This window comes from Astyanax mexicanus, chromosome 23 (assembly GCF_023375975.1).
Source record: "Astyanax mexicanus isolate ESR-SI-001 chromosome 23, AstMex3_surface, whole genome shotgun sequence".
Taxonomy (NCBI): domain Eukaryota; kingdom Metazoa; phylum Chordata; class Actinopteri; order Characiformes; family Acestrorhamphidae; genus Astyanax; species Astyanax mexicanus.
Genome location: NC_064430.1, coordinates 21702298 through 21727068, shown reverse-complemented (window position 1 = coordinate 21727068; position 24771 = coordinate 21702298). Strand labels below are relative to the sequence as shown.

At 39.6% G+C, this 24771-nt stretch overlaps 2 protein-coding genes across 2 annotated transcripts; one reads left to right on the top strand and one right to left on the bottom strand.

The window, feature by feature from the left end:
- Nucleotides 1–13180: 13180 nt before the first annotated feature.
- On the top strand, nucleotides 13181–14094 carry LOC103025839 (persephin). The gene is made up of 2 exons (XM_049470885.1): nucleotides 13181–13259; nucleotides 13700–14094. The coding sequence occupies exons 1-2, from the start codon at nucleotides 13181–13183 to the stop codon at nucleotides 14092–14094; spliced, it is 474 nt and encodes a 157-aa protein (XP_049326842.1).
- Nucleotides 14095–14693: 599 nt separating this feature from the next.
- On the bottom strand, nucleotides 14694–23752 carry wdr83 (WD repeat domain containing 83). The gene is made up of 9 exons (XM_007236028.4): nucleotides 23450–23752; nucleotides 22387–22507; nucleotides 21138–21243; nucleotides 20144–20192; nucleotides 19922–20048; nucleotides 17175–17242; nucleotides 16929–17037; nucleotides 15862–15976; nucleotides 14694–15149 (listed from the first exon to the last, which is right to left on the bottom strand). Exons 1-9 carry the CDS (start codon nucleotides 23550–23552, stop codon nucleotides 14991–14993), a joined length of 957 nt encoding a protein of 318 aa, XP_007236090.2. The 5' UTR covers nucleotides 23553–23752; the 3' UTR covers nucleotides 14694–14990.
- Between the last annotated feature and the right edge of the window lie 1019 nt (nucleotides 23753–24771).

Here is a 24771-nt window from a genome sequence, read left to right as displayed (position 1 = left end):
ATAAAAACTATCTAAACCTAAGCACTAATAAAAAAAATAATTAAAACTAGCAAACCCACCCTAAAACTAACTAAAATTGAATTGAAGGAGAAAAAGTGAAAACGAAATAAAATTAAACTATAATAAGAAAATCAAAACTATTATAACCTTGCTCCACTGCACCTCTATCTCCACACCTCCACACAACCTTTGCTCCACCTTCACAACCACACCTCAATATCCACTCCACACCTCCACCTACACTACATACACTCCACACCTCCACTCTGCTATAGCTCCACTCCACCTCCACTTCATACCATTTCTTTGATTTAGTCTACAAACAATTGCTTTTTTCTATGGCCCGTTACCACCATATAACACTTACCCTGCGTTCACACTGGAAAGCGACAAAGCAACAGGCGACCATTCATTTCCTATGGCAGGGCGCGATTTTTCGCCGCGACACGCGAGAGGCGACAGAGCGACAGAGCAACAAGCGACACGGAGATGAATTTTTCTCAACTCTATGCAAATGAGTTATGACGCGGTGAAGCGACATTCTAACCCGATTGGCTCCTAGCACAAAGCAGATATCAATCTATCTATAACAATAAAGAGTGGCATGGCCTTGAGCTGAATTATAGAGCTGTTTCAGAAACAGATGTAGGGCAGTAGGATGGTACAATTTTGTTCCTATCTGACTGTTGTATTCACTTCATACATCTAACTTAAAATGTCTCTTTCCATCAGAGCTGATGTGTGACAGTCCTCGGGTCAGGGGAAGCCCACTAAGACACAGGATCACCGTTTGGCACAAAGGTAGAGTAAAAAATACCCTCTTATTTTTTCAAATATGGAACTGATTTACTCTGAACAGCTGTGCCATGGCTACCAATTGAGATATTACAGTGTGAGGCAGCACATAGGCATTTTCCTTCTGCTCATCACTTTCTAATGGAACATCTCTGGAATTCATTTGCTGAGTGTGTGTCCAGATGCTCAGACTGGAGGTCTGGAATCCAGAGTCTTTTTCCATCTTTTGCTAAATTTATATTAGCCAATGTTGTGGGCAAATGCTGAGATTAAACACAGGCCAAGAAACAATTACATTATTTTAAAGTTCTCTGATTGTGACCTGCAGATACACTATATATATATTTTTTTTTTTGTACACATGTAAACTTGAGTGACATCCCAATGTTAATCCATAGGGTTTAATATTGTGTTGGCCCACACTTTGTAGCATTGGAACTACAACTCTTTCAACAAATTTTAGTAGTATGTTTATGGGACTTTTTAAACATTCTTCTAGAAATGCATTTGTGACCTTGTTTTCTGCTCTTGTGCAGAATCTTTTGGGAACAGGAAGGGGTAGTCCCCAAATTTGAGAGCATGAAATTGTATGTAATGTACTTGGTATCCTGAAGTATTAGAGTGGAACTAAGGGGCTGAGCCTAACTCCTGAAAAACAACTCAGACCATAAACACCACTGCCCTAAACTTTACACTTGGCACAATGAAGCAACTTTCTTCATATTTCAACTTTATATTTTTTTGAAAACCACTAGAATGTGCTTCGTGTCCTCATGCTATTACCATAGCCACCATTTTGCTATTTTTCGTTTTTTTGCTAATTCTTTGCTAAAAACTAATTCCTGTTACTCAAAGCATAAAAAGTAACTGGAATGAGTGACAGTAACAGGAGTGATTCTTTTGTCATAAATATCAATTATTTAAACATGCAGTCAACCAATTCTTTAAAATAAACACTTTTTTGAAAGTCAAAGTGCTTAGTGGAATTGCTTTTAAACATGATTATTAAATGTTACATGAATTTTGTAACCATCTTCGGCTTAGAGTTGAAAAATAGATTTTTAAAACATAGTTTAATTTGGAAGAGTTACACCATGCAAATGGCCCCCATTCAGCTAGTTAGCAAATGTGTTTCTGGTAAAACGTTGGTGGTGTAGAAAATAGAGAGAGAGAAAGAGAGAGAGAGAGGGGGAGAGAGAGTGTAAGGCGTGTAGTTTTAGCTACTTATCTACAGATAGTATTCACAGCCTTGGATGAAGTTTGAAAGATGCAGACTTTACACCAGCCAACAATGTCTTTGAGTGTGTTGTGAGGAAAATAAGAAAGAATTGTAATAAACTGAGGACACTTGCAGATGCTTCTTTATATTCTTTATATTAGTTTTATCTCAAAGAAAATCCCAGCTGCACTACTTCTTCACATGCTCTCAGTTCTGCATCCCAATACTTTCCTACTGCAACACGCATATTCACAAAACACTCACAAGCTTTGTCTGAACAATACCTTCTATGACATCAAATACAATTTAGGTCACTGGTAAAGAATGTCTACTTAAAACTCACAGAAACATATGTAACCTGTCCTAGAAACTCTCCTTTTTAACAAATATATTTTTCTCTTCCTTCCCACTAAGCAAGGACTACTACTACAGGTCTACTAATTCTGCCAGATCTAGTCTGGGTCGTCCCAGACTGACTTCTATTTCACCTCGGGACAGAAGGGTTCTCCTCTGAGCTTGTTGGTGTGTCTGCTGATTGGTCAGAGACATTGTCCGAGGCAGGCCTAGGAGTGGAAGTAGTGACTTTTGGTGGTGCTGATGGCACAGTTTAAAGGTTACGTCTGAATGTAGCACCGTGCTCTGTCTCTCAATGATATAGGACCTTGGTGTGATTCTTTCTTTGGTCACTCTTGGGGGTGTTGGCCATAACTTATGATCATCAAGCTTAGTCAAGACATTGTCACCTGGTCGCAATGGAGGTAAACATCTCGCTCCGTGGTGTCTGTTGTAGTAGTAGGCTTGTTTTTTTTTCTCTTAAGGTGGTACTGATCTTGCGATCCATTAGTAGTTCAGCTGGGCTCCTGTAGCACCTGTAGTGTTGGCATGGTGTGGCTCAGTAGCACGTAAGAGCTAGTAGAAGATCTTTTTGATATAAACGACCTGTTTAAACGACTCTTTCTGCATGCACTTTTCCTTGTGGAGTCTGTGGACTAGAGGTTATATGTGTGAAGTCAAGCTCCCAAGCAAACACCTGCCAAGTTCTCTATCTAGGCATATCTGGTTTCGGCATCACTTAAACCTCTTGAACAATATGCCACTGCTCTCCAACCTTGTCCATCAAGCTGCATCAGCACAGCTCCAACTTCATAACTACTTGCATTGACAGAAACTGCCTGTGGATGTCATAATGTGTGACAGATGGAGACATTGTGAGCTGTTCTTTATCTCGTACAATGGTTAACAGACTGAGGCTAGTCTTGAGATGTACTTTTCCAGATTGCTGACCAGACCAGTCCCTTTTGAACTCCTTGACAGTTCTGGTAGAGAAATTGTTAATTGCATTGATCACTTGGCCTAGGAAGTTCAACTTTCTCTGCCTCAGCATTCCGTTTGAGACTGGCTGACTCCAACCTTTCTAACACACTTAGTAAGTGCTAATTGTGTTTTGTCACCTCCTTTCTACAAGTAATTTTGTCATCCATTAAAAAAGACACTCCCCTTCCAGTGTTTCTACCATCTTTCTCTGAAAGATGACAGGGGCACTTGTAAGCCCAAAAGGCAGACGTGTAAAGTAGTATCTGCCAAAGGCTGTTATAATTGTTGTGAGTTTTTGGCTGGCTTTGTTGAGCAAAATTTGACAGAACCCTGCTGCTGCGTCTAATAAAGAATAAAAACTATGAAGCTACTTAGGTCAGCAATGATTTTCTCTGCTGTTAAAAGAACACATCTCTCTCCCTTAACTGCTTTGTTTTGTCTTTTGTGGTCTGTCCCGATATATACTTTTCCTGATTTCTTTAAAGCTGGCACCATGGGTGCACAGCACTCTGTTGATTTGGTCACCTTTTGTACGATGTCATTAGCCTCCATTCTCTCTAGTACCTTCTTTACAGGCTTTAGGAGTGCTATGATAATTTTTTAAGCTGTGTGAACTTCACAGGGTTGGGCATACTCTAATTTTCACTGGCTATGTCTTAAGCAGGCCAAACTCTTCCCCAGAATTGCTCCCATGGGGAATTCTTTTCACTTGTCCAATTGCCTGGGCTACTGATCTGCCAAGTAGGTTATTTATGCTCTCATCTTCAATAACAAAGACTCTGAATGAGTACTGATTGTCTTGGTATTCTGCGTTTGCTGTGAAGTGGCCTGCGGACTTCAGACGTCCCTCTGGTCCATTGCAAGTGTACCTTTAGCATCCAGAAGCTTTTCATCAGGTTTCAGAATTCAGAAGAACCATGTAAAATATCTAACAGTCAAAATGACATAATCCTGGAACCCTGTAAGGTCTTTTAAATTACACACACAACACCACTGGGTATTTAGATGACATTAGTTCACATATAAAAACTATTATAAAAACTATTAAACTATTTCTACACTTAGCTTCATTTCGGCAGACGAGGAAAATAAGCAAATAGGGAGCTTTGACAAGAATCATTTGTGATACAGAAAGATGAAAATGTGGAACATTTTATCCATTTGTTTATTGCATGTAACCCTACGCAACCTCCCCAAAAAAAAACTAAATTCTCAAAAATGCAACAAAAAAAACCCTTCCCACTTCATTTTTTAAGAACTTTCAAGTAACAGAAATCATTATCAGATGTTTTTAAAAACACAGAAATGTCTATCAAACTTGTGTTGGAAAATGTAAAAAAACAAATAATTTTGATTTTTTTAAATTTACTGTTATTAAATCCGAAATCAATCATTTTCTTGATAAATCTAATATTAATAGTTTTTGTACTTAACATCCTCATGTTTTATCTTTGTTTTACACTTTAACTGTTTATCTATTTTTATTATTTTTAATCATTATTTGATCATTTTATGTTAGTTTATTTTCCTTCGCTGTTGTTGTCTTAAGTGATTAAACTTTTTACTTAATGCAATATAAATGTTTTTTAAAACAATTGAATGGGGGTAAATGGTATACCATCCCTATTCTAAAAAATATAGTATGACCTTTGTTAGGCCTATAAGGGCAGGCTCAGATCCCTCCTTGGAACAAGTTGAAAGCCATGTCCCGGGTGATCTATACATAATCTATATATAAAATGGTTCTAGTAAAGATGAGCAGTCTCAGAATGTTTTTGTCTAAAGAGTGCGTGATGAAAGAACTTGTACAGGCATAGAGAATGTGAAGGAGTAAGGGAGAGGAGTAAACTTAAGGCCATAGTGTTTTCTTATGAGGAAAAGAGAGATAGATTGAGTGATAAATGATAAGAGAAATATTTGATTTTACAGGGAGTTATAAGGCAATGAGCACCCGGTCATAACAGTCTGTCTTGTGACCCTCTAGACCAATCAGTGCGCAGAATTGAGAATTGGGTTTGTCCTCTTCCAAAAGTCCAGTCGAGCCATTGAAGACAAGTGATGCTGGATGGAGTGATGGGAGGCGAATTAGGGATCTGCTGGGCTGGTGGAGGAGGCCGGGCGCTGTCCTTTGCCTCAGGTGTGCTTGGTCGAATTTACGGTGTAAACAGCAGCCGTGCGGCGTGTTTGAGATTCCGCACTAATTCCCACAAAATGCTTCTTATTACGGCTCCTGCATTCCTGCCCAACACAGACGAACCCTATATGGACCAGAAAGAAGACCTGCGCCCTTCGGAATGCTCCGCCAACCGGCGAAGGCCTGAGCCTCAGTGATAGCCTCGTCTATATGCTCTGTGATATGTGTGAAGCAGAGTTCACCAGTCTCAGGCCTTGTGGTCTGGGTCACTATACAGACTACAGACTAAACTATCTAAATCTGTTGATCTCAAATTCTTTATTAACTATCAGTGTGGATCATTTAATATTTGCAGTTCGGTCTTCCAGGACAGCAGCTTTAGCAATCTGGTATCCAGTCTGGTGTCCACATTCAGCACCAGCAGAATTACACACAGATTCAAAGTGCCTAACTGGCAAATGTTGCCCTGAAGGTCTTGTGTCACCACTGTTGCTGACTAATCTAACAAGGCAGTTTAGACTGGGCAGTTTAGACTGTTCATGCATCATTAACTGTTTGCATAAAGTTTCAAGTTCCAGCATATTTGTTGTTTGCTCATGGTCTACCAGCCTGCTAGGGTGGGATCATAGGATAAGGGTGCACTTCAACTAGGCAATATATACCATCCCCAAGCATGTTTTTCGCTCCAAGGCCTCGTTTTTTTCTGCCCCTGCCCTTGTGTTTCCATGCCCTAAAGTTTCTATAGCGGCCATAAAAGAATGGCTGTCCTTCTCGTGGAAAGAACAATATTTTGTGCCCTTTTATGCAAAATGATGATGGTGTGCCCTATTAATAAGTGCTCACCTATAAGGTGTTTTCCATTCTCTACGAATAAAGAAAATGCAGTTAGGATGCCGGCGATGCTCGATAGGGTTCTCCTTCAGCTGATAAAACATGAGAAAGTGCCCAGGTATTGCCCTTTCTGTGCACATCACTTTTCTTCATCCCAAAAAGCTACACAATGATGAAATACATACGTGTATTTCTGCAAATTGTGAGCACAGGCCAGCAGGTGAGTGGGCAAAGGGTAGAGTTGGGAGTGAGGAGTTACATAATACAAGGCAACTGGGCCTTGAAGTCTATTCATCCAATCTGTGTAAAAACTATGCTCCTGGAGACTCAACCTTTCAACCATACATAGCTCAACTGAACTCGATCAGCACCTCTTTTTCAACCTCTTTTTCGGCCAGCATCACGATGTCATAATGACCGCAGAAAGCCATCCACCCTGCCCCACCCCCCCCCCAAAAGAGAGCCGAACACACAACCCATGAGTCATCTCGAGTGTCAGAAACTGGGCTAGGTTGTATACTAACCTCATTCATTCATTTAAGCCTTATGATTCTTGGAATGCTTAGTGTTGGTTTTTGGAAGCAACTGGGTTGGAATGGGACCCCAGACTTAAGACCTGGAGGACCAGAGAACTGTACAGTTTAGTAGTGTTTTCTGGAATGACACTGGGAAATGTGTGGAAGTGGGGAAGTGTGAAACATAAACAGGAACTGGAATGAGTGATAAGCCCTGAATGAACAACACTGATTTACTTTGTGAACACATCATATTCCAAGAGCATCTGACACATTTGTATTGAATTCCTTAGAGTAAGAGCGGTGATCTACAAGCAGCACCTCCCACATAATAGAATGCAGTTGTAATGACATAATGAGTCATTAAACCTTGCATGCCCCAATACACTTTTGCATGAGATGTGGCAGCTTGATTCAAGCTAGTGGATGGACTCACAAGAGAAAGATAGACAGATGTGGTGGGTACAGAATGAAAAGGAAAGAGAGATGAAATATGGCCATTCATCTTTTCTAAATCCTGTCTTAGCGAAGGGGCAAAGGGCAGAGGGGAAGAAAACATTCCTTCCGCAAGTTCCTGCAAAGAGAAAGAGATGATGATGAGGAGGAGGAGTACAGTGGAAGATACAGCAATCCCTCTGGTATGCCCTTACACAGACACTCTGGAATCTGGGCCTGTCTGAAAGCAGAATGGCAAGAATCTCCTATTAGTGTCACACAATGGAAAAACCACTCTCACTCTCACCTTATAAAACACGTAGTTAACATGCTGGGGAGGAGTGGGCTTACTACCCAGACAGATTAGAGTGGTCTGGCTGAAGTTCCTTCTCTTATCTGACTCTGCGCTGCAAGAATTGGATGTTTGCTTTCTGACACACTCTGTAAGCTGTTTGGCCTTCTTTAGGTCACTTAAGGCCAGTCTTCCGCAAGTTCCGTGGATGAATTGTAACCTCTGGATTGGGCTAAGATTCAGAAATTGCCCAAATTCAGAATTTGATTACAACCCCAATTCCAATGAAGGTGGGATGTTGTATAAAACATATAAAACAGAATACAATTATTTGCAAATCCGTATCAACCTATATTATATAATTAAATACACTACAGAGACAAGATATTTAATGTTTAAAAGGATAAACATTGAATTTTTATTAAATTACATTTTTGCAATTAATCACTCATTTTGAATTTAATGCCTGCAACATGTTCCTAAGAAGTTGGAACACGGTCATGCTTACATCACTTTTTCTTTTAACTACACTCAATAACCGTTTTGGGAACTGAGGACACTTAATTGTTGAAGCTTTATAGATATTATTTCCCATTCATGCTTGATGTACAACTCCAGCTGCTTAACAGTCCGGGGTCTGAGTTATCGTATTTGTGCTTCATAATGCTCCGCACATTTTCAATGGAAGACAGGTCTGGACTGCAGTCAGTTCAGTCTAGACTCTGCACTCTTTTACTATAAAGCCACGCTGTTGTAACACGTGCAGAATATGGCTTGTCATTGTTTTGCTGACATAAACAGGATGTAATTGAAAAAGATGTTGCTTGGATATGTTACTTTAAAACCTGCATGTACAGGGGTTGGACAATGAAACTGAAACACCTGTCATTTTAGTGTGGGAGGTTTCATGGCTAAATTGGAGCAGCCTGGTGGCCAATCTTCATTAATTGCACATTGCACCAGTAAGAGCGTGTGAAGGTTCAATTAGCAGGGTAAGAGCACAGTTTTGCTCAAAATATTGCAATGCACACAACATTATGGGTGACATACCAGAGTTCAAAAGAGGACAAATTGTTGGTGCACGTCTTACTGGCCCATCTGTGATCAAGACAGCAAGTCTTTGTGATGCATCAAGAGCCACGGTATCCAGGTTAATGTCAGCATTAACCACCAAGAAGGACGAATCACATCCAACAGGATTAACTGTGGACGCAAGAGGAAGCTGTCTGAAAGGGATGTTCGGGTGCTACCACGGATTGTATAAAAAAAAACATAAAATCACGGCTGTCTAATCTCGGCAGAATTCAATGTGCATCTCAACTCTCCTGTTTCCACCAGAATTGTCCGTCACCACAATAAATTATTGTGGTCTAAAACCAGGTGTTTCAGTTTCAGTGTCCAACCCCTGTACCTTTCAGCATTGATGGTGCATTCACAGATGAGCAAGTTACAAGAGGACCCAATGTCCATGATTTAAAAAAAACTATTTGAAATGTGGACTCGTCGTTCCAACTTGCATCAGTTCATCTCTGATGAGCTCGGGCTCAATGAAGCTGGCGGGGTTTCTAGGTGTTGTTGATATATTTAATTTTTGGATGATATTATGGTCTGTAGATGATGTAATCTTTACATTTCTTTCAATTGCACGTTAAGAAGCGTTGTTTTTAAACTTTTTGATTATTTGATCACGCAGTTGTTCACAAGTGGTAAAGGTTGCCCCATCCTTGCTTGTGAACGACTGAACTGATCAGGGATGCTCCCTTTATACCCAATCATGACACTCACCTGTGGAGTGTTTCACACAGGTGTTTTTGGAGCATTCCTCAACTTTCGCAATCTTTCGCTGCTTCTGTCCCAACTTCTTTGGAACGTGTTGCAGGCATCAAATTTAAACCAAAACCAAAGTTTATCTGTTTGAACATTAATTATCGTGTATTTGGAGTGAATTGAATTAAATATAGGTTGAAAAGAATTAGCAAATCATCATATTCTGTTTTAATTTCTGTTTTACACAACGTCCCAACTTCATTGGAATTGGGGTTGTAGATCCAAAAGACATCAGAATTTTCCACAGAGACCATAAAGGAAGAACGTCCCTCTTTTCTGCTTTGCTTTATTATGTTCCAGCAGGTCTCAGATTAGGCTGAAGCAGCCCTCCACTGGAAGAGGAATGACCAAATGAGACAAAAATAGCACATATCTATAATGGAAGCGCATGGCAGGGGAACGGAATACGGCCCATTACTCTTTTTCTGATGGAGCTGGAGAGTCCGTTCTCCTGGAGCAAATCCACCATCCGGCTGTAGGCCAGGAGATCTGCCACACCTCAGCAGATATATACACGAAACCAAAACTTTAGAGTCCTGTTAACTACAGCCCCTTTCACACATATGTTACCCATGGGAGTTGACTTATAAGTGCAAATGTTTTACTGGACTTTTACCAGATATTATTCTGCCAGCCCCAGTACAAAATCTGGATAATGTCCGAATAAGCCCATGTGCAAAGGGGCAGGTAATTTTCTGGAGATTTTGCAGTACATAATGCACTCACTACACAGGTGACAACATTTGACACTTGACACGGTAGTGGCTCCCTGATGCCTGTGAGTCACATATAATATAACTTTTTTTCTCTAATCGTGTGTGGGAAGGACAGAGAGAAAACAGAGAGTCTGTGAGACAGCCAGTCAGTTTTTAGTGTGGGCGGGCAGTGTTTTTCCCCCCTCCCGGACGGGATTTGTTCAGTGAGTGAGAGAAAGCAGATCATGGCGGAGGCAATATTAATAATTGTTGTAATATGATATGAAATGTTTTTTAAGTTGTGCAATTTTTTGTGATATTGTAACTGCCATTTTTTTCAAATAAAGGCTTTTTTTCACCAAAAAAAAAAGAAGGAAAGCAGAGGCAGGGCCTTCCAAAAAGAAAAAAGATAAAACTAATTTCAGCTCTGAAAACTCTAAATTTAATTTTTAAAAAAGTAATTAATATAAAAGTAAAGTTTCGTTATCCTTTGGTGTGTGTTTAAATTTTTTTTTGTTTTTGTTTTTTTTTTGGCGTGGGGGGGGAAAGAGGTATGACTCTAATCCTTTAGGTGATGGACGGCATTCAGGCAGTAAATACAGACAGACCTTGACTTGTGTATGGAAGTTTCCCTGTAAAGCACATGGTTTTACAGCCCCCCCGTCTCACTGAAGCTGTGTGCCAAATCACCCAGAAGCCTTTTCCACTGATCTGGAGTTAATTTAACATGAATGATAAATAACTGAGGCTTGTTTAAATCCAGCACAGAATCGTCTTGCACTGCTTTCCCAGCAGTGCTGAGTTAATACAGCTTCCTGTCCTTCACCACAACGTCTTAGCTTTACAATAAATAAATGTTCTAAATTTAACCTTTAGTTAACAGCATTATCCTACTGAACAGTTGAAGAATTGTGAAAAGTAGGCATGCCCCGATCTGGAAACATGTTAATGGATTTGGTCTGGGCTATTTTAAGGAGTATTTATGGAGTATTTGCTCCACAGTTCAGTCTATTTCGCCTTGTGGGAAAGTTCAATTTCAGATCAAGTCAGCCTAACAAAAGAACTGCTTATTGTGTGGAGAAGTTCCTGCACAGTGCAAGGCTAAACATCTCAAAAGTGCTCTTTAGCCCAGGGTTGCCAGGTCCAACAGAAATATCCAGCCCAAAGTCAGTCTAAACCTGCCCTTTAGATGCTTAAACTATCCCAAAATGTTTGAGCAAATGGCAAAACAACTTTGAGTATATGACTTATTTTGTTTATAAGGGATTTATTATCAGTATTGCTGTTTATCTCAAATTCATCAATAATATTGTAACATTAGTCTTTTATTAGTTCTTTTATACGTTTTATATCCCAGTAAAAAGCATTTAAGAGTAACATAGTAAGCAAAAACTTTTAACTTTTTTCTGTTCTTGCCCCTCCTAAACTCTCTTCTCTCCTTTTTAACATTTTTTTTCATCACCTGGTGATTTCTTGGTTTCTCCATTTGCAGCAGAATGATGTAGGTCTTTGGAGCTGCTCTGTGGGTTGACTATGACTGTTTTCACCATCCTTCTCCGTTGATTATCTGAAATTTTTCTTGTTCTGCCACTTCAGGCCTTAACTAGAACTGTGCCTGTGGTTCTTCCGTTTTCTCACTATGTTCCTCACAGTGGAAACTGACAGCTGACATCTCTGAGATTTGAGATTTCCCCTAAAACATGGTAGTTAACAATCTTTGTTTGTTTTCAGGTCATTTAAGATTTGATTTAAGAGTCTTGTTTTAAGGCTCCCATGTTGCCACTATTTAGAGAAGATGCGAAGAGGAGAAAAACTTGTAATTGGCCACCTTAACACTTTCTCAGAATTGGATTCACAATGTGCGTCAAGAGTCAGTGAGCTTACCAAACAAATTTTGTGTTCCAGTAATTAGTGCTAAAGGTGTGCAAATCAATAAAAAGACAAGGGTGCCCAAAATAATGCACCTGCCTGATTTTGTTTAAAGAATTATTGCACACTTTCTGAAATCCTATAAACTTTATTTCACTTCTCAAAAATCACTGATTTATACAGACAGATCATGAAAGTTATCAGGGGTGCCCAAACTTTTCAACTTTTCAATTTTTAAAAATGAGAAACGGCTTAGGAATATTCTGTAAAAATAAGAATTTATCTTTAAAATGGTACAGGAAGAAACATTCTCTAAAGACACCTGAATCGGTCGGGTTGTTCCAAAAGGGTTTTCTTATACCTATAGGTCAAGTATCTGCACTGTTCAACATGTGTAATCTTGTGCTGGTGCTAGGCCAAGTTGCACTATGAATATTTAGTAGTTACGCCCACATGTATCTTCAGAAACCTAAAAAGTTTTGTGCAAAAGCCGGCCTCTGTACACACCCTACAACTCTCTTATCTTGAGCATGGCCTTATAGGGCAAACGTATGACAGTGCTAACAGTCAGACACATTCCATGATTTCTCCAGCGTTAGCTATTTAAGGAATGTTGTTAGGGGGAAAAAAACGCATTTCTGATAAAATCCCTAAAATTTATGCTCGGATTTCAGTAGACAGTCATCGTTCTTGGAATTTTCAGAAAGATGTCTGCCACTGTCTACTTTGTTCTTTTAATTTTGACCCCTCTGGTTATCCCATCTTTATAAGTTTACTTTTAAATTAACCCATTAATTCTTGCCCATTCACGCTCGTCACTCTTTCTGAACGTTATCCCTTCTATTTCTAGCCTGCCAGGGTACGTGACTGGTTAACAGTCGATGGCTCTAGATCACAGATGCCTTTCTCATCCGCCATGCTAGCAGCTTTAAATGATTTACCCTCGCCTGCCATACACTCAAGGCCCGGCGTTGGAAAACACCTGCGACTGTCCAAAAAATGGTATTTATGCCATTTTAATATACATTTTTCTGAGATCAAACCGGCCCTTGGCTCAAGAGAGGATCACCCGCCCCGGGCACAGGTGAGAGGGATGGCGAAAGAGGGAGGGGCGGAGGAATACCCCCTTCCCCGAGCCCCCTCAGAGAAGTATATATGAACCAGGGTCTGGTATGGCTCAGCATCATCTACTTACTCAGCCTCACTGCTGCCGAAGAAAGGATCAGAGCAGAGATCACAGAGATATAGCAGAAGATGAGGTCCCTGCTGAAGCTCACCATGCTGTTGTTCTGCGTTCAAGTGGGAGATGGACACTGGCTGAGGACGCTACTGGGTAAGTTGAAAAGGGATGATGGGGAGCAGCGTCTGGGTACTTTTTAGAAGAATCACTAGCAGATTTTAAACTTCAGTTGGGGTTGGGTTTCCTTGAAGGCATCTTCTTAGCAAACAAGAGGATTTTTTAAATGGTTCAGCGAGCTTCATATATAGCACTGATGATTCCAATTATTAAGATGTCTTTGGGAATTTGGGAAAATGGATACTGGCTGTTTCTTTTTGTCTAGTACAGTGGGCATCATTTATTACTGAGGTCTAGTACAACAGCAACTTGGTGAAATAGGCTTGACAATTGAATGGCTTTGCTGTTCTGGATGATGACCCTTAACGTTGCCTAGTTTTAAGGCTTTAAATTCTGTAGATGTTTTTCTTATTGAGATTTGAATTTTTCTTCAATCGTCCTAAAAACTGACACTTAAACTCCTTGGCTTTCTCCAGCATCAGGCAAACAAGAGCCTGGGCTCCAGGAGGACCAGAGGAAAAGAGATGGAAAGCAGGAGGAGGTTGTGGTCCGGCCCCGCCGCAGTGCTGAGGAGCCATGTGGCCTTCATTCCGTCCTGCTTCCCGTACGAGACCTGGGTCTGGGCTACGACTCTGATGAGATGGTGCTGTTCAAGTACTGCAGCGGTGCCTGCCCTCGCATGCTCTCCAACCACGACCTCACGCTAGCCACCCTGCAGTACAGTGGCGCACTGCCACACACCACCCCGTTACGCCACCACGGACCTTGCTGCCGCCCCACGCGCCTGGAGGACATGGCCTTCCTTGACAACGCCCACCGCTGGCACAAACTCGAGAAGGTCTCTGCCTCCGCCTGCACCTGCATCGGCTAGAGGGCTGAAAAGACCCTCAACGGGCTGATCTGCGATAAGCTGATCACTTTTAACTTTAAGAGAGACTCTTTGACTCTAAAAAAAAAAAAAAAACTTGCTCAGGCTGTACATAACAGATTTCTTGTTCATGGTTCATAAGGGACAGGTTGTGTAAAGCTGTTTTTTGTATCGACACTTGATGAAGAAAAAGGAATTTACTCATTTAAGACTGATTTAAATCATCTTAAGGTACTTATTAATTATTAATAATATAGATTTGACATAGGCATGCAGTGCGGTGGCTATAAACCTGTTAGCACCATTAGATTCTGGCTTATTATATGTGGAATAACTGTAAAATACATATTTGCCAAAACCACCATTTCACTTCAGATTGTGTATACAATCTGAAATAAATTATTCAGTTTTAGATTGGGATTACTGTACAGAACTCGCAATCTGCTGCCCAAAGCCCCACCCACCCTGACATCTTCAGTACAACAAGGAGCGTTTCATTTCTGGTGACATTACTGTTAATAAGCAAAAAGATTAAGTAACATTATGCAGTCTGTGATAAACTGCTCAGCTTTAGGTTGGAATTAAGACAGCCCAGACTGAACTAATGTATTTATGTAAAATAAGTTATTTATTTATTTTTTTAACTTATTGTTTTTTGTGTGTGTGTGTGTGTGTTCCTCTATGCTGTGTACATAACTTTTGTACAGTTCCAATAAACTATATATGTTTTATGTGACTCAAGTTATTGCTGTGCTGTGGTGTTAGTTCTCATGTGAACTCATTTAATCAGTGAAGTTACAAATGAGAAATACAGCATATCAAAATGTACATCAATGCAAAAATAGAATTACACTGTAATTACACGAGTCCAGCTCATACAAAGACTTTTTCTCCAGTCACTAGTCGGTCATGGCGGTATCGGACTCCGCGTCTGCAGGTTCCGCCCCCCAAACCTGCACGCGACCCTCCATGGCCGTCAGTAGGCAGGGCTCTGTCGGGTGAAAGGACAGAGACTGGACAACGGCCTTCCCAACAGGCAGCTTCAGTGTGACTGAGCCCTAAACACAAGAGAAACATGAAGAGTTACAGGAGCAGCCATTACAGCTTAAAAACACGACAAACATGCTGGTGCTTTTACTACTGTGTGTTTTAAATCTACATGGGAGATTGTTAAATCTACATTGTATAATGTATCTGTCAGGTCTCATTTACTGATACACTACTTACATAACAAGCACCACTTATCTATGTTTTATATATTAGCTCCACTGATCTCACAGTAGCACCACCGGAAAATCACAGAGCAGTTATTATTTGGGTGGTGGGTCATTCTTAGCACTGCAGTAACACTGGCAGGGTGTTGGTGTGTTAGTGTGTGTTGTGCTTACATGATTAGTCACTGCTGTGACTTCCGTCTTGTGGAGACTGATGAAGGACTACAGGAAGACCAGCACAAACTGTGTCTCTGATTTTACATCTACATGGTGGAGCAGCTAGGTATAAGAGTGTGTAATAGAGTGGACAGCGAATAGACAGTGTTTAAAAAATACAGCAAAAAAAATTAAATTGACTAGGAGCGTAGAAACAAGGAGGTTATGGTTTATGGATTGGTGTGCATCTTGGCATCATTATAGAGGAAGGAAATAATTCGAAAATTTTATGGATTTTTTATAGAATATTCTGACAACAAAAAGCACAGTTATTCACATCATGGTTTTTTTTGCCAGTGATCATTTATGTATAATACTCAATGCTTTCAATTCTGCTCACCTCCACCAGATCCCAGTAGTAGACGTGGCCATCCTCAGAGCAACACAGCACATGAGTGTCTTTGTTGGACAAACAGCAATCCAGCTTATAGTCTTTATTCTGGTGTCCAGTGTACCTGCACAGCAGCAGAACATTAAGGACCATACAGACCAGGACCATAAGGTACATCAATCTAAACATCACACTGAATTACAGCACCAGTAGATTCTGCCTTTTTTCAGATATAGTGTAATAGTCTAAATTCAGACTTGTTTATTTATGTCAATTATTATTCATTATTTTTAATTTGTGCTCGACAATAGTAACAGATGCTGCAAATACTCTAAATCTCTTACAACACAAGACCACTTTATTTGCCTAAAAATAAAAAGTATTCATAGAAGACATTCACACATTCCAGAGATTATTTTCAGGAGATTCTAAGCTACTCAAACATGTCTTAAACAAATTATCACACTATTGTATTTTATTGAACAATAATATCTGAAATATGCTGCTCTCTAGTAATCAAATATGACAGGCCAGCTTCAAATGAAATGCAAATGTTAAAAGAATTTAGATACTTGACCCTATTTTGATCAAATAATATATTTTTAGTCCAAATAAAATAAAATAAAATAAAATAAGACTGCTCTTTATTGTTTTAGTATCCACTTTTGATTAATATGATCTTGCCAGAGGACTTTTATAATAAAGCCCACAACAGCAGATTAGCAGATTAGTCACAGTGAAGCTGGCTGATGAATAACTGGCGCAAACAGTTTTTCTGAGCTGGATTAATTACTGATTTTTTTTTGTTTCAGAAATTATGTTAATGTGTTGTAACATTAGATCAAGTTCAGCTGTTTGATAAGAGTATGAGCTTTATGTGTTGCTCTGGTCTCTGATCAATATTCTGTGATTAATAAAGATTAAAAACATAATTTAAATAATTGCTTGTACCTTTTTTAAGTTTTTTTAAAAGGAAATGAACACAAGCTCCATATTCCACCTGCATAAAGTTGGAAAGGAAACATGACAGCAGCTGTGTGTGTGTGTGTGTGTGTGTAAATATTTAGTTGACATACTCTCCCAGCATTTCTCCTGAGCTCTTGTCCAGCAGACGTACAGTGGAGTCCAGACTGGAGCTCAAAGTGCACTGACCATCCTGACTGAAGCAGACACATGTGATTGGACCTGCATTGCGCAACACACACACACACACACACACACACAAACAAACACACACACAAACACACACACACACACACACACAGTTAGACATCCCAACCTCTTCACATCCGATTAATACACACTGAGGTCTAAACACTCACTGCTGACGAAGTCCACGTGCAGCTGACCCATTCGCAGGTCATATCGCCGGAGTCTGCCATCTACAGAACTGACAAACACACAAACACAGAACACACTGACTTCCTGTATTTGTAGTCCCACATTATATTCATCTTACAGTGCATCAGCACTCATAATGCTCAGTAAGATGCCGGATATACAAAGATTCTGACCTTCTCTGCAGTTTATACAAGAGAATGTTTACTTGGAACAATTTGTTTAAAGCAGCGCTATGCAGCATTTTCCCTTTTAAAAGTGCAGCTAAACAATCCAGTTGATGCTCCACTGACTAACATTTTGCTGCTATGAACTCAGCTTCTCAAAAACAATGTGGCGGCACAAGGCACAAACTCCTCTTCCTGACTATCTAGCTATTTAGCTGTTTAGCAAACAATATAACGCTAGATACAGGTTTTAGAAGAGTCTCTTTCCATTCTCTGTCAGTTTAAACTGGTTTTGTTAAGCTAAGCAGTAAATTACCAGCACCTGTAAAGTAGTAACTCCAGCTCTTGGGGTGTGTAGTATTTTTGGAGCAGTGGAATTTTTCAGGTATAACAGGCTTGGCTAAGGCTAACGCAGCTAGCAGTGCATAAGGCTAGTTTAGCTAGCTATGGATAAAGTTCACATGAGCCGGTTTATAATATGACTTTCTTGCCATGGTAGAAGCTACTAAACGCGTCTTTTACTAACTGACTAGCTAATTTAGTCAGATAATTTATCACCACCACTAGGTTAGCTTACTAGGGACTGGTGTTTAAATTAATTAAAAAAATTGAGTGTTCACATTCATATCAGTGATCTGTGTGCAGCTGGGATAAAAAGGCAGAGGGTATCTGAGAGAGATAAGTTAGATAAGTTAGCAAGGTTAGCTACAGTGATCTGAATTATGCTGGATACTGCAGTCATGCTACACATTCTAACCTGAACTGTAATCAGTCACAATGGAGAAGCAGCCGTGTCAGATCTGATTAATACCTCGGGAGTGTTTAGAAAATACTCCAAAATATACGTCAGAAACTGATAGTTAGTCTCTATAGTGACTCAGTTATAGTGATTTGTTATGTCCAAAACGATTAATCGTAAACGTTACTTATGGTCATCCCTAGCAACTATCTAGCCATTTAGCAAACAGTATAACGCTTTATACAGGTTTTAGAAGAGTATCTTTCCATTCTCTGTCTCTCTTACCAGTCTAAACTGGTTTTGTTAAGCTAAGCAGTAAATTACTAGGAGCTGTAAAGTAGTAACTCCAGCTCTGGGGTGTGTAGTATTTTTGGAGCAGTGGAATTTTTCAGGTATAAACAGGCTTGGCTTAGGCTAACGCAGCTAGCGGTGCATGAGGCTAGTTTAGCTAGCTATGGATAAAGTTCACATGAGCCAGTTTATAATATGACTTTCTTGCCATGGTAGAAGTTACTAAACGCGTCTTTCACTGGATGGTGTAGATTCAGCCTGACCCAACTTGGCAACCCGATGTAGCGCTGTGTCTGGGGAGGGGTGGGTGGAGCAGACTACTCTCTGTGATGTTTTAAAATTGGATCGCTCCAGCTATTACACACGCTCGCTCTCTCTTCCTACAGAATGTACCTTTAACTATTCAAAACACGTACTAGTCAAACTCAGGCAGCTTTACTTAATTTTTTACAAGGTTTCTAATCTGAAGATGGTCACAAAACTCATGTGACATTTAAAAAGCATGTTTAAAGCAAGTCCACTAATTCCTTTTAATTCCTTAATAATTTTCTCTCAAGGAAGTCTTTATTTTAAAGAAATTGTTAACTGCATGTTCAAATAATTGATATTTATGATAAAAAAAATCCTGTTACTGGCACTCCCTCCTGTTACTTTTTATGTTTTGAGTAACAGGAATCAAAGTAACAGGACTGAGTTTTTAGCATGGATGCTATGTATTTTAAAAATAAAAAAATAAGATGTAAGAATTAATTTAGGTAACAGAAGAGAGTGTTGAGATTGAGCTCCTCAGCCATAGGTACAATAAAATCAAATGTACAGAAAAACAAATGAGGGAACTTAATTTTGGTCTTCCCATGGTCTTCAGAAGAACCAGCTGATGTCACTTCCTGCTGTAGATGGGATTTTTGAGATGGGGTAATGTGTTACAGAAACAGGAATGGGTAAACCCAGGAACACAGCGAACACGTGTATTTTAACTTAAATATTATGGATTTATTATGAAATAAGTCATTTTGAAGCATTGGATTTTGGACTCACACAGCAATGCAGAAAATTACATCTTTGAAAGATTTTAATAATTATATTTCCTAGTAAAGTTTTTAGAATGGGGAGAGATAACAAATGCTATTTTTTCAGTGTTCTAAGTAGTTTTTACTTTTTTTTTTTTCTATTTCTTACTTTTGCAATTAGGTCAACGTACAAGACACTATGCTTAGTAATAAAATGTATTTTTACATTATTTTGTGTGCACATTTTTTATACATGTAATTTTCTGTATATTTTTAAGATTTGTGATGATGTGATGTACCCATACTGTGTTAACCAGAGAGATACCAGTGGATACGTCATGCAAACACATAATATCCAAATACTTAAATCATTTTGATATCATTTAATATCAAGCACAGTAGTCTATGTACTGCATATAATATGACTCCAGTTACAGGTACAGTCTTAGGGCTGACACAGTAAAACATAACTTTGCATGCATTTTAAAACACTACTCAATATGAGCTATGAGGTTAAAGCTCACCCAGTCAGCAGCTCGTGTTCAGACACCTTCAGACTGCTGACCCCGTCCCGCGCCTCATCCAGAACCTGAATCGGCTCCATTCTCCTGGATCGAGTGTCCCAGCAGCGCACTGTGCCATCTATAGAGCCTGAAAGACACAAACAATACAAACATCCATGCAGACAAATCAGTTACATGTTAGAGATAGATTAGGTGATGCTTATTTAAACCTGGAAAACTCACCTGACAGCATCACTGTGGCTTCCTCATTAAACCGCACACAGTTCACTTTCTAAAATCAGAAAGACAAGTGTACAGTGATTATTAAAGATCACACAGACATGTTACTGACATACAGAAATAAAGAGATTCTGCCTCAATAATTTGAGGCAATTTGTTAATTTTTGAGTTAATCAGACTTTTAGTTTGCCTACATTGCAAGTGAGTTTAATTGATTTAATTGTTTTGTTGTGATATTAACTTTTAGCTTTGCACAATAATTCTATTTAAATTCGAATTGAATGGCCAGGTAAATACTTAAATATAGGTTTTAATTATTAATAGAAAATTAGATGAAAAAAAAGCTACAGTGAACAGTAAAGAGCACACAGCCAACACAGAGTTAGCATCTCAAAAAATGATGTTTGTTCTTACTGCTTACAACACTAAGGCCAAGCAATTAATTATTACATAAGATATACATGTTTACCTCAGGTAGTCCAGGGGGAATCTGAACAAGTGTCAGAAACTGAGGGACACATACAGTATGCAAATACATTGTGCCAAAAGCCAATAGAAACAAAGTGGTCATAAAACAGTTCAACTTAAATATCTCTGTTTAAGTGTATGTGTGGTACAAACTAACTAACTAACTATGTTCAAATTAAATTTTGAACTGTTTGTCACGTTTCCACCATCAAAAGTAGGTTCCGGAACCAGGAACATTCATTTGCAGCGGGAACTGAAGAATACTTGGTTCTTCAATGCAAACTATGACTTCTTTTGTTCACTCCCACTGTGTAACGCCCTCTGTTGATGATGTATGATGTGATGTTTTGACACTTCCACTAAAATTGCTGGAAACGTGGGCTGGTTCGCTGAAAAGCACCACAGTTTGTATAAGCTCAAATGGAACTGGTTCAAGAGCCAGAATTCTTTTGGAGGAAAAGCATTAAGTGTGGATGATACAACAAAAATCCTTTCCTTTCTGGCCAGTAATTAAACTGCTCCTACCCACCCCTGCATGTCCACGCAGTTTGCGCGTGACCTGCCCAGTCGCAACGTCCCACAGGATCACCGTTTTGTCCGAACTGCACGAGCACAGTTGGCTGTTGTCATATGACCTGCAAGAAATGAAAAAACAAAGAGGCAAGTCTATCACCCCCTCAAACTAAACTATATAAAAAAAATAAAAGCTATACGTTTTTTTTATTAACAACAGTTATTCAGTTATCAGTTATTCAGTTATATGCAACGCAAGAGCATGCAGAATACACGGGTGCAAACTTGCGGACTTGCGGAACCAATGAACGTAATGTGAAACTAATGTTACAGTAGTGTAGCTGTAGCACTGTTGCGATTACTCTGCCCTGAGAAGTTAAGCTATGAGCACATGAGCTGAGTATGGCAACTGGAAACAGTGCACCGGAGAGTGCAGGCTGGAGCACACAAGCAGAGAGTAAAATTGTGCCCTGCCATAGAAAATGACTGGTTGCCTGTCGCTTTCTAGTGTAAACACAGGGTTAGGCGCTCGTACTGTCTCTCGCTCTGTTTTTTTCTCCAAGATATTTATTATAATACAGTACAAAATGATCTAGTCCTAATTTTACTGTCCCCTCACAATAATACTGGGAAATTTTAGCATAAAAAAATGAATCCTTATTTTAATTTTTTTTAAAGTAATTGACCCCACTAACATAATAAAATTTTGATCTAGTCAAATGCTGAGATTTCTTAAAAAGAACTCAAACACTGAAATGCATCCAGTAATATGCTTAGGAAAAAATATTTATAGTTTAAGCAGTTACAGTAATATTGCTGTTTTTGTTTGTAATAAAGCTCCACAATCATGCCCTATGTTTGTTTGTTTGTTCCAACAAGATCCTCTCATGAGCCTCTCATGATGACAGTAGGAGAACCCTGGTTTCAAGCATTTAATAAAACAGCTCGATCCCCATTAAGCATTCCATCCCAAAAAACAAAACATGGTTATAAAGATGATTTATTGTTATTATGAAGCTAAAGGAGAGGCTATACAGAATGCCCAGCCTTTATTTTTTTCACCAAACGTACCGAAAACGTACTGAACCGTGGGGTTTATACCGAGGTGTGAACCGAACCGTGAATTTTCTGTACCATTACACCCCTAATCAGTAATGTAGAACCAAAGGCTTCTGCAACATAAAATCATTAAAATAAAATAGACATCTGGTAGTAAGGGAATAATAAGGCAAAAAGAATTACTAGACGAACCACAAAGCTCTCACCCATCAGCGTCCAGCACCTCATAGCCGTGGCCGGTGTAGGTCTTCAGCAGCGCTCCTCTGCTCACGCTCCACAGCTTCAGGCTTTTGTCGCTGCCACAGGTCAGCAGATAGTTGCCATCAGCTAAAAAAAAGAACAAAATTTGATTAAGACTCTGTCTTGATAAAAACATTATCTTGTTAGCGTATGATAAACAAACATTGTAGCCCTATCCTGATTCACCATATATATAAAAATAATGTGATCTCTGATTCTAAAACCAGAATCCTTTCTGAGTTCAATGCCACCCTCTTCTACTAGACTTTGTTGCCTGCAAATGAGAAAACCTGCCATTCAGGGGCAAAGCAGTGCTGTACCATTAATCCTCATCACTTTATAGTAATCAAAACTAATGCGCCGGGTCAAAGGACCCCAATGAAGATGATTTATTGGTGCTAACCATCACTGATTGTAGAAACTTCACATTAGACCTCATTAGCAGCTTGGACTGTGTGTCTCTCCACTCTTCCTTTAGACACTAGTCTCTTGATTTATAAATGAAGTTCAAAATTAACTGATGGTCAGTGATGGTTTGGGAAGAATTTTTACAGCATTTCATGCTTCCCTCTGCTCACGAGCTTTATGGAGACGCGGATTTTATTTTCCAGCAGGACTTGGCACACTGCCAAAAGTACTAATTGTTTTAATGTAATATTTTAATTGTCTGAGACACTGTCTTTTTTTTAATTATTAGCTGTAAGCCACAATCATCAACATTAAAAGAAATAAACACTTGGAATTGAGCACTCTGTGTTTAATGAATCCATATATGTTAAACTTTTTGAATCAAATTACTGGAGAACGTTTGTTAGTGTAACGTTAATAGTTTTATACTCTCCAGTAAAGTTTGTGTTGATAGTGATGCTGATGTGGTGATGCTCTGATAGGGTGTTTATATACAGTGTTCTTTCTGTCCTAAGCTACACTCTCTTCTGTTCTCATATTAACACTGTCTGTGATCTGCTGTAAACTACCAGGAGAGTGTTCATTGCCGCTGCCCGCTGAGGAGCCCCCTGCCCGGGTTACCGTTGAAGTGCACCGCCCTTACGGCGCCCTGCTGGCACTCCAGGCTCCGGTGGAGGTGCTGCGGGAGCCGGGGAGCCTCCGGCCGCGGCGCGGGAAAAGACATGCCGGGTGAACCAGCCCGCCGCTCCGGTCTCCTCCAGAGCCGCCGGAAGACCCGGTTAGCTCTGTTTACCCCGGGTCCGGGTTAATTCCTGGGTTCAGTTAGTCTGATCCGGATTAAAAACAGAGAAATCCTGTACAGCACCGTCCTATGCGCTGCCGCCTGTGAGAGGACTGAGCCGGGCTCTCTCTGTCTACAGCGCCCCTGCTGACCCGGAGCTGCAGCAGACCTGCCTTCTGTCCGAACTCTGCTTCCAGCGGTATAAAGAATATAAAGGCTTTAATTTAATTTTACAGAGTCCTTAAGGTGACGTCATGTTAAAATAACAAGATAGTTAAGTCGTGGCCACGATTTATTAAGGCGTGGGAACGAGACAATTAAGTCGCAGCCAGAGAATAATAAAGTTTGCTTTTCTGTAAATTAATTTGTATGAAGAAACTGAATATTACATCAAAGCTTCAAATCCAAGGTAATATTTTGTAAGAAAATGGGGAGTGAACTTGTTTCTTTTTATTTTCTTCTCTGATTGAATTATGGTGATATTTTGGAGTCTCTTGCAGTGAGATAAGGCATAATTCTAAATAAAAGACAATTATTTTCCTAAAAACTCATAGGCTCAGATGCAGACAGTATGCAGACATGTTTAAATTACTTATGCTGTCCATACACTACACGAAATTGAAAAGACTTTAAATAGACTAAAGTCTGATCCACCTTAAATTGCTGCATCCTCTGCCATGAGTTTCAAATGGTTCACCATTTAAGGTGGAACAGAAAAGTTAGCTGGCTAGCTACCAAGATGAACTACTTGCAATTTTCGTATGCTTATTATTGAGAAAATGACCATAATATATTAAAATGACAAATTAAACTGTGGTAATAGAGTGGTTATTTTGTCGCCATCTTGCCAGTGATACTCAGCGCTATGTTTCGAGTGTGCCTTTAAAAAAATTCAGTTTAATGGGCCACATAGTCCTCACACTCCCCCTACACCTCCAATCTAACTAGAATCAGGGAACCCTATCCCTAGGCATGCACATGTAAAGGGGGAAATCCCTACTGGGCCTTGGACTCCACTTTTAACCCATCCATAAAGTGAACACCTACATACTTCCTTGGAGGAACTTTTAGCCTTAACCTCTTTCAAACAAAACACAGAACATTCATATGTACAGTCATGACTGAAATTGGCATACCTGCAATTTTCTTCAGAATTCTCACT

Excerpts from the sequence above, each read along its gene's own strand:
- LOC103025839 (XM_049470885.1), top strand. The coding sequence starts at position 13,181 with ATGAGGTCCCTGCTGAAGCTCACCATGCTGTTGTTCTGCGTTCAAGTG. Across the intron at positions 13,260-13,699 it reads CTGGCTGAGGACGCTACTGG|CATCAGGCAAACAAGAGCCT; the intron begins GTAAGTTGAAAA and ends GGCTTTCTCCAG.
- wdr83 (XM_007236028.4), bottom strand. The coding sequence starts at position 23,552 with ATGTCTTTTCCCGCGCCGCGGCCGGAGGCTCCCCGGCTCCCGCAGCAC. Across the intron at positions 15,977-16,928 it reads TCAGGAGAAATGCTGGGAGA|GTACACTGGACACCAGAATA; the intron begins GTATGTCAACTA and ends GCTGCTGTGCAG. Across the intron at positions 15,150-15,861 it reads ACTACTGGGATCTGGTGGAG|GGCTCAGTCACACTGAAGCT; the intron begins GTGAGCAGAATT and ends TCTTGTGTTTAG.